This window comes from Lathyrus oleraceus, chromosome 3, assembly GCF_024323335.1.
Source record: "Lathyrus oleraceus cultivar Zhongwan6 chromosome 3, CAAS_Psat_ZW6_1.0, whole genome shotgun sequence".
In the NCBI taxonomy this organism is placed as follows: domain Eukaryota; kingdom Viridiplantae; phylum Streptophyta; class Magnoliopsida; order Fabales; family Fabaceae; genus Lathyrus; species Lathyrus oleraceus.
In genome coordinates this window covers 335365324-335379324 of record NC_066581.1, presented here as the reverse complement: position 1 = coordinate 335379324, position 14001 = coordinate 335365324, and the positions used below count along the sequence as shown (strand labels likewise).

The 14001-nt window shown below is 33.7% G+C and overlaps 2 protein-coding genes across 5 annotated transcripts; one reads left to right on the top strand and one right to left on the bottom strand.

Moving 5' to 3' along the window:
- The first annotated feature begins 1030 nt into the window (after window positions 1–1030).
- Window positions 1031–3150, top strand: LOC127127503 (uncharacterized). Its single transcript, XM_051056701.1, has 2 exons — window positions 1031–1844; window positions 2932–3150. Exon 1 carries the CDS (start codon window positions 1472–1474, stop codon window positions 1808–1810), a length of 339 nt encoding a protein of 112 aa, XP_050912658.1. The 5' UTR covers window positions 1031–1471; the 3' UTR covers window positions 1811–1844; window positions 2932–3150.
- A 233-nt stretch (window positions 3151–3383) lies between these two features.
- LOC127127502 (uncharacterized) lies at window positions 3384–13586 on the bottom strand. 4 transcript variants are annotated; one of them, XM_051056697.1, is made up of 18 exons: window positions 13373–13586; window positions 12831–13032; window positions 11333–11471; window positions 10693–10844; window positions 10395–10478; window positions 10217–10279; window positions 9646–9777; window positions 9334–9555; window positions 8113–8232; window positions 7985–8034; window positions 7471–7633; window positions 7211–7348; window positions 5939–6052; window positions 5751–5849; window positions 5249–5338; window positions 5036–5117; window positions 4019–4149; window positions 3384–3935 (listed from the first exon to the last, which is right to left on the bottom strand). In XM_051056697.1, the coding sequence occupies exons 2-18, from the start codon at window positions 12981–12983 to the stop codon at window positions 3792–3794; spliced, it is 2076 nt and encodes a 691-aa protein (XP_050912654.1). In that variant the 5' UTR covers window positions 12984–13032; window positions 13373–13586; the 3' UTR covers window positions 3384–3791. The 4 variants fall into 4 exon arrangements, with proteins under 4 accessions (XP_050912654.1, XP_050912656.1, XP_050912655.1 ...); XM_051056699.1 differs by lacking the exon at window positions 13373–13586 and adding an exon at window positions 12516–12665 and having other exon boundaries at window positions 12831–12978; XM_051056698.1 differs by lacking the exon at window positions 13373–13586 and adding an exon at window positions 12587–12665 and having other exon boundaries at window positions 12831–12978.
- Window positions 13587–14001: the final 415 nt, after the last annotated feature.

Here is a 14001-nt window from a genome sequence, read left to right as displayed (position 1 = left end):
TAAACTAAGTCAAACCAAACCGCATTATGTTACAACTCAAACTTCACTTAACTCACATTCAACCCAAAGTCAGGCCTATTATGATTAACCTTACAATTATAAATGTTTTTCTCTTCCTCACACTTAAGGTTTCAGTTTTACCATTCTCAAATCTCTCATAGCAGTATCGTGTATTGTTCTCATCTTCTATTTCAGGTACACCTCGCTTTTTCTTCTCAAATCTCTTATATCTTATGTTCTTTCATTTTTATCTTCTCATTTTTATGCTATTGTTCTCTCTATTATCGCGCCTCTTTTTGTCTAATCCCTCATCTCTTCTATTATTTCTTTTTCATCTTATCAAATCTCTCATCTCCTTTGTTTTTTTTATTTCATTTTACTTTTTTTGGTCTTTTTTATTTTATTATTTTATGCTTTTTATTTCATTTTGTAGAATCTGATTTTTGATATTAAATAGAAAGTTGTTGTTCAAATATGATGAGTTTTGTTGTAATTTTGTAATGCATGAATGACTAAACACAAAATTATGTTATCCTCTATATATGTATGTATGACTCAATAAAAATCTTATAAAAAATTGAACCGACCGACCCAATCCAAACCGCATTAGTTTGGTGTGATTTGATTAAGTTTTATTTTTAAAAGCGAATCACACTTTTTTTCTTACGGTTCAGATGACTTTTAGTGTCAAAACATCCAAAACCGTACGACGAACACCCCTAAATTTCTATCACATCCAAAACCGTACGACGAACACCCCTAAATTTCTATCACATAAAAATCTTATAAATCAAAGGTTATATATATATATATATATATATATATATATATATATATATGAACTCAAAATCTAATCCTCTCATTTGAAATATAATAAAATCAATTCCAATGCATATATTAGTATATGAGAAGAACTTTCACAATCCAAATATCAACTCTCTTTTTGTGGAGTATAACATAATCCTAATAAAAAAAACTTATATCAAAGTACACAATATAGTACATGTTGTATCATCATAATTTTTAGAGAAACTTTTTCATTTTATAAAATAATTAAAAAAAATCTGCATTTCATTTGATTACAAGTTGTAAAATTTCCCATCCCTAAGATTGAAATTCATTAATCATTTGTGTTTGATTATTTAATTATTAGAAATTAATCTTTGTTTTTAGGTTCCTTGATATTTTCAAGAAGAAGAAAGAAAAAGGATGAGGATTGATAAGAAGTCTCTCTCATATCAATATCAATCCAATCCAATTACAAGAAAGACAGCTAAACCAATCCAATCCATACACGACACCCACAAAACAACACAAAACACTTTCGTCAAATTCAACTCTTAATTCTCCCCCAAAATTCCAACTTTTGTTCCAATTTCAAACCCTTCAATTTCAAACCCCGCATAGATTTCATCCTTTCCCAACTGGGTTTTGAAAAAGATCTGATTTTGTTTATACTTTAACGAACCCAATGAATTTCAGAAACTTGGAAGATTTCTGGGCTTTTTATGTGAGTCAACATTCGAAACGAGCTACGAGGCATTGGCACTTTGTGGGAACGCTTTTGAGTATTTTGTTCTTGGTGTTTTCGGTTTTCTTCAGTTGGTGGTTTTTGTTCTTTGTTCCTTTATCTGGGTATGGATGTGCTTGGTATAGTCATTTCTTTGTTGAGAAGAATGTTCCTGCTACTTTTGGAAACCCCTTTTGGTCATTTGTTTGTGATTACAAAATGTTTGGGTTGATGATTACGGGAAAAATGGATAGAGAGATCAAGAGGCTTGGGAAAAGACCTGTGTTGCAAGTGTTTTGATTTGTGTGTGTTTGCTTGATCCTTGTTGTTTGAGGTGAGTTTGCATCTGAACTTGTGTTTGAGTATCTGTTTGTTACAATAGCCTATTTTAACCCTTTATAGAGTAGTTACTTAGTTAGCAGTGGTTGTTATTGGCTTATCGATGGATGTCGTTGATCTTGCTGATATATTTGATCCCGGATCGATCATGCGACCGGTCCAAGCCACTGATAAGATTGGAAATACTAATGAAATTTGATTTAACTTGACTGATTTGATATAGAAACTGATGACTTGGCGTCAGCCGAGTCACCAGAACAGATGTCAATGGTGTTCCACATTAGAATCATACAATTGAAAATAAGTTTGTGAATGTCTATTCAAAGTATAGTATGAAATGTTAAAGTATGATATGAATCTATAAATGGGTGAATGTCTATTCAAGTATAGTATGAAATGTTGAAGTATGATATGATCTATGTTTGGAATTTGTCAGTATCAAATCTACAGTTATGAATTTTTTGATATTGTTATGTATACCAATTCAACTGGTTCAATTAATGACACACTACTTCAATTAGTTCAATTAGTTCAATTAGTACAATGGCCATGCCAATGACCGTCAAAGTTTTATAGCATAGGTTGATAATGCATGTAATCTTTGAAAATCGAATGAAATAGTATTTACTAAAGACAATGCAGGACAGAAACATAAAACAGGAGCAGGGACAGTGAATATTTACAATTACATGGTTCATTTAGAAATATGTGAAACATCTATTGTCCATCAGTTCTTCATATAGAAAACCCCTACATCTAGTTAGAACTTTTTCTGAAACAAACAGAAGATGTTATTTTCGTTGCCACCAGTGTTCACTTCAATTAATCTTTCAAATTGGTTAGGATCTATCTATTGTTCAGCTCCGCTGTTGATTGAGAACTAGTGTTGCTATGTTCTTTTCTTTGTTTAGGGAAATCACTTTTCTTCTTCGGGTTTTAAGTTTCCTAGCCTGGAGTTAAGAGCTTTTGAAAGCTCTGTTTCAGTATGTTTAGATTTTCGATACTCCTTAAGACTATTAGCCTGTTATGACGCAATTATTAATTTGTTGGAAAGTAACTTCATTTTCTTAACATGTGGACAGACACAGGTTTGTGACTTTGAAGTGTTACATACCAATGCCAATACAGGAAGGCTTGAAATGCAGATGGATTCATATGTGGCTGTGCAATGAGAACGATGGTGTTGTATAGTGTTCAAAATTTTATAGTATGATATGAATCATAACACCACTTGAAATTGTAACAAAAGAGTAATCTTTTTATGGTGTGTTCTGTCTAATGCAATACATAGCTTACCCTTACTTGCATTCTCACACAACTTTTTCTTTACCAAAAAAATATATCTTTCTTGAAAACCATTATTGAGATGATCTTACAGGTCTTTTATTCGTGTATCTTTTCCATAAATGAAGCCCTCAATTTCTCTTATAAAATGGAGAGGAACATGAACCTTTGAAACTCAAATGAGCAACTTGAGGAAAATTCGATGTAGTAACTTGATAAATTCATCTTAACATAGCTTACACTAAAGAGGTAAATGCAAAATAAATTCCACATTGTAGATAATCAAATGCTTGTTAGAACTTCCCCAATTTAATATTCACATACAGGGAATGTTCTTACCAATGTAATGAAACTTGAATCTGGTAAACAACTACCCTTTCAGCAACTTATAACCACTACTTAACAAAGAAAATTATATGGTGCTATACATAGAGATCCTAAGCCTAAGTCTTCATCTAGATATAACCATAAGAAATGGTTTATGGCTTGAATTTGAGCCGTATCAATTACTGCATTAACTAATAGCTAAGTAATTACATGATATGATGAACCCTTGGGTGATGGCCATTTGCAGATCAGATCTAGCTTTCAACAGATTTCACTTCCAACATGTCTCTCCCACTAGAGAAAGATTTGCAGACCACAAGTTCCTTGTCGATTACCTTCGCCTAGCTGTATTAGTGTGGTGATGTGCTTTGCTATCAATTCTAATCCTGTCCGCATACATGGGAAGGCGGATTATCTCGTTTATTTCATTCAACAGAACATTCTCCGTGATATTGTCTTTTATACTTCGCATCACCTGCAATAAATTGAGCAAATGGCTAAAATGTCATATAGAATGAGACAAAAAGATATTTAAAATTGAAGGAGTTGGCAAAGGACCTTCTTGTAAGTATTAAAGTCATTGGGAGTCGACTTATCTGTTCTAACTCGCTTGAATATCCATTCATTTTTATCTCCATCCCAAGCACACTCAATGATCTTTCCGGAATAAGGCATAGGGTCTGAACCTTCTGCAGATTTTAGATTTTCATTAAACATTTGCTCCGAACTGAATGCAACTAAAAAGACTGGACAAGCTGCAGACTTTGAAACATAAACATGGCAAAGTCATGCACTAAGTATTGCTAAAATGTTATTGCAGAAAAACATAGACATCAACTCCCATATCCAACTTTCTGGTGGGTGCAAGAAAGTGGTTCTAGTGATAAGAAAACCACCAATCTGGACCCCAAACTAGCACATGAACCTGTAAGTACTGAGAAACAAATGAAGCCATGACCTGGTTCATTATTCTACAATTACGCAAGAATGCTTTAATTATAAAAAAACAATGAAACATGAAATCCTATTGCTAGTTGAAATTCTAGTATTTAGGTAAGGGAAAGTGGATGGTGAAAGAGGGATGTGAAGCACGAACACGACAAAATACATAGACATCAACACCGGTAATAATTTGAAAAAATGAACAAATTGAACATAATCATAAGTGTCAGTGTCGTGTCGGCGTCCGAGACTTAGGTGTTGATAATATAGAGAAAGAGGGAATAAAATTTTCAAAAATAGGCTGTTATATTTATATGCAGTGTAATAATGTGTTACTAAATGGTCAATTTCCTATTTATTTATAACAATAATTTTGGTAAATTATAATGTACTATTACTAGCACAAGCACAAGCCCACCGATACAATAGGACTACTAACCATTGAAAAATGAGGAAACAAGATTAAATTAGGAAATAACTAATTCATATCACTATATTCTTAAGATCTTTGAAGATGTTCAAAATTATTCTCAGATATACACTGATATCTACAAAATACATAGTAGATATTCAACCAACAACAAAACTGAATGAGTTGGACAGGTGTAATGAAATAAAGAAAAACTTCCTAACCTTCGAATGCAACAATATACCCTTCCATAAGCCTTTTTTTCCCACGTTCATAGAGAAAGAGCAGCTGACGGTCATCATCAATCTGTCAAACACAAGCAGCTAAATGTTAGTTGGGTGCATTAGCAACAAAGAAGAAGTGACCAAAAGATAAGTGGAGCGAGAAACATCAAGAGCAATATTCAACAACTTAGATATTAAGTTGAAAAATGTCACCTCAAAGAGAAAATCAACTGAATTCAGATCAGCATATTTCCATTTTAAGAGACCTTCATGAGTGCGAGGTACATAAGGATCATCCCATCCCTGATCATAGACAGTCAGTAAGAACAGGGAAAGAAAAAGGAAAGACTCTGGTAAAGAGTAAATAAATGAATGGACCAATGTGCCTAGACTATAAGCAGTCTAGGTAATATTGATCCTCTATAAGCTAGGCTAGATATGATGTCTCTTTTACTGGACTGGACATTATATTAAGATCACTATAGAAGCCACAAGGATATCCATTCTCATGCTGAATAAGATGCAGTAGTATGTAGACCCTGATGTGAGAGAGAACCAATGAGAAAAACAAATATCCTAAAAGCCATGTGATTATAATATTGGTTACTTGCCAGCTTGGTATTGAACCAGAAGCAAGTTATTCACAGGTCAAAGAGATAATCTCATCAATATCAATATTCAGGATAAATGAATATGATCTACACCCATTACCTACCTGAAATATGAGACCATCTGCATCGTGCGAGAGTTTTGGAATGAATTCTATCAAAAGTTTTGTGACAGTAGACAGCAACCAAAAATCTTTCCTCCTCACCTAATCATTTCAGATTTATCAACAGCTAATTACCAAGGAGAAAAATAAAGATTGAGCTATATGCCCAATTTCAGGTCAGAAATGCATACCCTGAAAGGCTCCATGTCATATCTATAGTAAGGATTTTTTCCCTGGTATCGTTCCTGATTCCTGGGTTCAATCACTTCTTTCTCAAGCATCTTCCACCGTTCACAGAAAGGTCGCTGCACCAAGTTTGAATCATTTTAACTATATACTTGTTAATTAATAAGAAAAAGAAAACACAGATTATAGAGGACAAATTAGATGAAAAGCTATACAAACATTCTATGTAAAGATTAATCTGACGACCAAATGTTAAATTGATTTCAGGATATTTCATTTTTTAAGAAAATGTAACTAAAGCACACCACAGAATGATCTATTTAAAATACACAAATCCAGAACCGCAATATGTAAGCCATGTCGGCATTTTCCATCTTCCCATTTTTTTTAATATCCTCTCATTCTAACTGCATTGTCTCCCTCCCTTTTTCGGCCATCTATGCCTCTCACTCTGTGTTGTGCAACCTTCCTTGCCTATGCAGAGTTGTGCGGCTGTGACCTTCATCTTCTCTCACGAGTCACAACCATACCTGCCTCTCACTCCCTGTTTGTTAGCCATTGACATTCCAAAGCAACAGTTCGGCCTCTTACTTTCGCACACTGATTTGTGCACATTAAGCCTCTGCGTTGTCTCTGTTTTTGTGTTTTGGCTTTGTTTTTGAATAAATGTTGCTGTTTTTTCTTTCATTTTCGACAAGTTATTTTCTCTTGTGAATCGGTGATTCCGTTGGATGTTCTATTTTTAACTCGTACTTATATAGGATCCCCCCCCCCCCCCCCCCCCTGTTGTGATCTTTCCATCCTAGTTGCGATCTAAGCAACCTAGCCGCCAACACAATTGATAAAATATCTCAACTAATAGACCCTCCTTTCACATATCATAATATATGGCAACCACGATCACACAATCCAGCTACATTGAGAAGAACTTTGGATGATTAAGAAAAATAAAAGAATAAAAAAGTAGAGAGATGATGAATAGAAACAATTGATATACCGCTTCTATAGAAAATAAACCAAATTAAAATAAATAAATTTAAAAACTACTATGTGAGGTCACAAAAGAAACAGCTGGTATCCTCTCTAGAAAAATAGGGTCACATTTGCTTTCTTAACCACGAGAAACTGAAGTTAAGAAAAAAAATGTTGCATTAGTTTCAGTATTTTTCAACTATGCAAATAAAATTACACCTAAGGGCACAATTATAGAACAATATTAATCAAAACTAACACGAGAACAGCCAGTATTATATTGTGAAATTACAGATAAATTGAACCTCTATCACTGAAACAAAGTTGACTGCCATCAGATCATATATCAGGTATCTTCTTTCCTGCTTTTTTGAATCCGGCAATGTATCAATAATCATCTCCCCATCGAGTAATGTGAAGTGGTGAGTCTTCTCAGCCAAGGCCTTAGAAGCCAGAGATATAAGTGTATTAGCTTTTGCACCATTAAGTTCAAACAGCAACATATTCAGAAACTTCCATTTTAAATTAAGTAATTAACAGTAATATCAGTATACACCACACATACATCATTTGTAACCCTGCAAGGAAACCTCATTTGAACCCTTCGAAAATTGAAGTTTCTATCAATCAAGTAGCATCCATCCATAGTTATTAGCATCATATATCTTGTTCCATCAGCTTTCCATGTTGCATAGTAGTAACGCTGTCGTAACAGCTGTAAATTATCCCTGCTTGCAAAGCAACCAAATTTAGCATAATACGGATAAAAAGTGAAATCAATAGGGAAATTTAATTGCTACATTTATAAAACTATGGAATCAATAGGTAGAATTTTTTTTTTACACGGTAACCTCTATGTCAACTTACAAGCATGACTCTTTTTCAAACAAGGAGTGAAAGGAACAGAAGTGCACACAAAAAATCCAACTTTAACCACTAACATAATCATAAGATATGTTAAGGCAAAGAAAGATGGTATAAGAAAGTACAGTAGCCCAAAAACTTGTAACCTTAGGTTTGCCACTTATTTAATATAACATGTCACAATATAGTATGTTAGTGGCTCAGATAAGTTGGACCTGTTTAAAGAAACTGGGTGAGACCCTGGAAATTGCATGCGTCCTCTGGCCTGCAATTTCAGAAATTAGATATCACATCTCAAATACTAAACTCAGAGTCATCCAAGACAGATACTTAAAAGGCTTACCCCAACCCCCAATTTGAGTATTTGAAAGCAGAACTGTCGAAATGCATCTTGCTGATCATTAGATATCTCATCTCCCAAAACATCATCATTTGTCATTATTATGTCGATCTCGTGGTTCTCCTATGAGAATAGGAAAGACATTAAGATTTAATTACCATTAGAAAAAGAGGATCTTAAAAGAGTATAGGCATGTAACAGTTTAGTTTTTTCAAGGCCTTACACAGTCTCCACTGTACTGGAATATTTCTCTATTCTGTTGTGTTTAGCAGTCAGTGGCCATCTGTCAGTGGCGGTTATAGTAGGTTAGAATCTGTTTCAGAGTCTTAGACTAAGAGTCAATGTGACTCATGTTCTATAAATATGGGTTACCTCAGAACCCAATATAAGAGTTCATATTCAGTTTCAATATTCAGCATCGATTCAAATTTTTCTCTCTTTTCTATCAGTTTATCAAACACTGTTAGACCCAAAGTACAAAATTTATAAACTAGGTTCAAGAATGTACTAAGGTACCATACATGGTATTTAAGACAGACGAAATTCAAAATAAACAAGCTTAACAGTAAGTGTCATTCACAGACACCACAATGAATGCAATGTTATCTTCAATGACATGAACTTGCTAAAGTTATGGTATATACTTGATAGGAGTGAAAATGGACACCAGGAAAAGATCAAAGGGAGGAAATACAGTCAACTGACTTGTTCAGGAATCCCATGAATTCTTCTGGACATCACTTTTAACTTAAAATATAGAAAAGAAAAGAAGTAAAATATGATAGAGACCAACTAGTACCATACACGTTAGAACTCTAGAGTATTCAAGAAAAGGGAGCACAGCCAACAAACATCCAGAAGATCAAAAAATTATACCAAAGGAACACCGCCACGGCCAACCTACAAGGTAGAAACAATTAGACCACTGTTTCTGAATGCACGAGGGTACATAACAATGATAATAGACAGACAGCCCAAATGCCCAAATATACAGCGGGTATCCCCGCCTTTCCCAAAAAAAGGTTTTTAGAATGTTATATTTTACAGGTTTTACTGCAAAGATAAAGGAATTTTTGAGCTGGCCCCCTAAACCCAAACCATGTGTTAGAACTAATCGGAAAATGGAAACACGACTTGCATGAAACACACCAGAAGATCGACAGCCTATACATATTATGTGATATCATATGATAAAATCGAATTGACTTTCTATAAGATCCATACATGCAACCGAGGATCTGGTACTCCATCATCATCATCATCATTATCATCATCTGGAACTGCTTCCCCATTGAGATCAACGAGTTTGGGAGTCCTTTTCCACTCAGGAGTAGGAGGACAAACTATCATTTCAGGCTTTTTTTCATGATAAAATTTATATAATGAATCAATATACTCGGGTTTATATATTCCTGGAGGCCGTGCATCAGAAAATATTTGTATCGCCTGTGAAAAAGGAAAACAAACAAATATAAATACTGAACTTGTGCAATGTCATGTAGAGATACGAAATCATATAGTGACTCCAATGCTGACCTGAGTAATAGACATTGACATTGTGCGCATTAGATAATGGATTATCATATATCCTGTACGATTATGACCATGTGTACAATGAACGAGTATATACTTCTTTGAGTGTTTTTGATGTGAAAGAAATTGTATAACCTGAAATTGAAAATAATCATATGGTTATTACTTCTGACCAAAATGTTTCACCAAAAATCACATTACATATGAGCGTGAAGGTATAAAACAGTATGAATAAAGAACTATATAATATTAAGATATAAAACCAATTAATTAATAATTAATAACTAAATAGACCATAATGTTATTTGACAGTAAAAATGAAATCAAGATGCACAGTGGCAATGAAACTAGCTAGCGTTCAATAAATACTAGCCTATAAAAAAGAAATTCATGCAAGAAATAGTTATGAAAGTATAAGAAATCCCTATGATTGTCTCTAAGGTAATGTATATGTTTATTTATGAAAATATCAGCATGGTAACCTAAGCCTATCCTAAAAAGAGAAATAGATGCCATATTATTCAAAATAACTTAGAAAGACTACAACAATACTATAAAGAAAGAACAAACAAACCTCGTAGACAAAATGATTAACAGATGAATTATCAGGTACTGAACCGCGGCCCTTGCATTGGATCTAAACCACAACCATGGTCTTCAAATGTAAGGACAAGAAAAAGGAGCCACCGTTTTAAAATAATATATACTTAGAGAAAAACATATGGCTGGGGAGAAGGATGCCCTCAACAAACCTTAACATGCCTGATAGCCTCTTTCTTTAGATCTGATACTGAATAGTATCGAGAAGTATTTGTCAAATCAATGACCAGACCAAGCTGCAAGCCAACACAACAAACTGTAAACAAGGGCAGTCAAATGAAGCAAGACAACACAAGTACTTGTGTGACTCATGACAAGTATTAAAGAAAAGACTAGTTTGTTGCATTCCCTTTTAGCTTTTGTTGTTTTATAAGAATCTAAATTCCTTTCTTTGATCACTCTTGTTCTAAAACCAATATAAAAAAAGAAGAGAAAACACATTCTACTTACTTTTCTACCTAAAACTCTCTGTTGATGTATCACTTGTTTAAATGAGTATCTTTTACCAGGAAAAATATAGTCATTGAAGGATTCACCCAATGGAACCTTAGAAGGTATCATGCCGAAAATTTCCTGACCAGATGAAGGGCAATCCAACCAACCTGCGTGTAAATAATATAATGATAGTGATAAACTTTTTTATATTTTACTAACATTGACAATAATCTTAATCTCTTATATAAAATCAATCAGAAAATCCTAAAGGAAATTATAAAGTAGCTGTCCATCAGCATTTTATAAACAGAAAATCCTTTGCGTCATGCATTTGATAGGATCATTAATCTCCACTCATACCCCCATAAGAACTCAAAATATTTGCAACTTTGGAAAGATATAGAGCCAAATTTATTCACCCAAAACTAATTTTAGAATAAATTAAGAAAATAGCATGTGTGACATCTAATAAATCTCCCAAAGAAACGTCCAAAATAAGTATATAACTGGAATTGTATAAAGAGAAGTCTAGTTTACCATTTCAAGAAAGAATATCTATTTGAAAATAATAAATTGTTGACACAAGATATGAATGAAACTACATCACCAATTACCACCAGCAAGCCAGCAAGTTGTCCAGGAAAGAAATCCTTACCTGGAGGAAGCTTACTTCTATCATATGATTTAAGGATCTTATTATGGAAAAAATTATCATATCCAGGTGGCTGTGATACTTGCACGGGCCTGTCATCTGAACGTTCTCTTTTCAACCGTTTTTTTCTTTCTTCACGTTCCTAAAACAAAGCAGGAGTTTAGCAATTGGGTTAATGTAGAGACCTTAAAAAGTAAAATACATTTTGATTACTTATGGAGACATAGAGAGGGAGTGGGAGAGAGACAACAACAAAAAATTCTTGATATTCAAAACTGTTGAACATTTACAAATTCCTAGACCATTTGGATTATAAAAAATAGCATTTAAGCATCTTCAAAAATCTCAATTAAAAAATTTCTTGACTTAGATATAATGTGTTAAGAAATGTGGTTGGGCCTAACTCAACCCTACAAAATCGGATGGTAGAGTGAGGATGAGTCTCACATCGGATAATATATGGCCTGAACATGTGTTTATAAGTGGAAGCAGTCCTCACTCTACCAATGGTTTTGTAGGGTTGAGTTAGGCCCAACCGCATTTCTTAACACTATATATTTACAAATATCAACATAATGTATACTTTGACAGAATTATATTTAATTTCTCTAAACCTTCTTTTATAAGACAAGCAAAACAGTTACAAATATTTTAAGCAATTTCAATTGTCTGCTAATTCAAAAAAGAGAAATACATTATCAAGTTTTGATGCTGGCATGGGACTTTACCAAAATGGGTTGCAGCAATGTACAAGAGCATGGATTTGCATGGGCATACTAACTTGCCGAAAAAGAAAGGCTTGGAGATATTTACTACTGCGGCTGTAGAATCGGTGATTTAATTCATGACATGTATCCAACAGCTCTTTTTAAAAAATCATCTATCAAATAAATTGATTTTTTCCTGTGCCACGGGATGGTTGCATCCAAATTTACAAATTCTATGCAGTATTACCAGTATTAAGACTTGTATATAGCTTTGAAGAAAAATATATAACTCATTGCACGACAAAACACAGTCAAGCTGACCATAAAAATAACTCATCAAAATGAAAAAAGATTCCCAGCCAAACCTCATGAAAATCCTATATATGAAAATAACTAATATATGAACAATACCAATCACAGTTGTTAAATAGAGGTTATAACTTATAGCACTATTGCATAGCTGAATTCGAAAAAATTACTATTGTTTGGTGATACGCTGTTTTCCGTGATCCACATTTGACAACAGGAATACTGTTAAATAAGAAACTACCATTGCAATATTCCAATGCAGAGTCAATCAAATCCAACTTAAACGACCAACCGTGACAACATCAAACTGAAGAAAATACCTGTGAAGCACGAACACCAGAAACACGACACTGACACCGGTAATAATTTGAAAAAATGAAAAAACTAAACATAATCACAAGTGTCGGTGTCGGCAGAGGTGCCGGTGTCGGCAGAGGTATCGTTGCTAAGGAGAAAAAAACATAAGAATAGAGAGGAAAGGGTACCCGGCGTGCTAAATCAGCTCCACTTTCTATGTGCTCTTCTGCAGCGTTATACTTTTCTTCTGGCACATCATACTCTTCTACCTGCCCCTCAAAAGGTTCTTCATCTTCCTCCGGAACAGGAGAGGCATTCAAGTCCAGAGAAATCGTCATCATGCACCACCAAGTAACATTCACCCGTCACAGCAATTCAAATAACCCACAACTACATACACCATTCATATAACAATCTTATTATCCAGGCACGGCGCCACCGCAACATTTCATTAAAAACAAAAAAATAACAAAACAAATTCTACTCTCTAATTGTTCAAACTTCAAACTTCAAACATCACAATAGAACAATTAACCTAACACCCAATTTCACCGATCCTTCAACAAAATCACAAGTTTATTTTTTTTTCCCTCTTGAACTCTTCCAACTACTAGAACAACTCATTCTCAACACAAAATTCGCAAAATTCACGTCAACATTCACTTGCTAAGATTCAAGAAATATCAAAATTAAACAAGTTAAAGAGTGTGTGGAAGTGTACCAAACCTACCTACTAGAATTTCCGCTTTCAACACAGAGTGATGAAGTTGGAACTCCAAAACCCTAGAGAGAGAAAGAAGCAGTGAGAGTTTGTTGTTACTTGAATTAGAGAGAGAAAGGAGTGAGGAGTGTTTGTTGGTTGCAGCTTTGAGTGAGAAAGAGACACGAAACAGAGTTTGAAACAAAACGAAAAGTCGAAAAGTGATTCGAAGTTTCTGAATTTGAAAAAAAAAAATAAAAAAAACAATATCATTTTATAGAGTCACGGTGACAATAAAAAAAAAACATTGAGATTACGTGTAAAAGCGTAATTAGAACCGGATGATCCCTAAATCAGTACACGGTGGCAGGCATAGTTGGTTGGATGTTGCACATACTTTTACTGTGAGAATGTGACTGGATTTATGTTCTGAGTTCATAGTAAGTAAATTATATTAAATTTTTATTATAAATAAATTATTCAAGTTTAATTAGACAAATAAAATTTATTATTTTATTTTTTTATATTTATTGAATTTGATCTATATTATTTTTTATATTATTTTAAATGTTTTTTTTTTTAAAAGTGTAATTAATTGGTTCAATCATTACTTAATGTCTAAGTTTTTCTTTTACAGAAAGTTAAACAGTATTAATTGA

Coding starts and splice junctions, on each gene's coding strand:
- LOC127127502 (XM_051056697.1), bottom strand. CDS start 12,983: ATGATGACGATTTCTCTGGACTTGAATGCCTCTCCTGTTCCGGAGGAA. Junction 7,634..7,984: donor CACCCAGTTTCTTTAAACAG/GTCCAACTTATC, acceptor CTTTGCAAGCAG/GGATAATTTACAGCTGTTAC. Junction 5,850..5,938: donor ATGACATGGAGCCTTTCAGG/GTATGCATTTCT, acceptor TGAAATGATTAG/GTGAGGAGGAAAGATTTTTG.
- LOC127127503 (XM_051056701.1), top strand. CDS start 1,472: ATGAATTTCAGAAACTTGGAAGATTTCTGGGCTTTTTATGTGAGTCAA.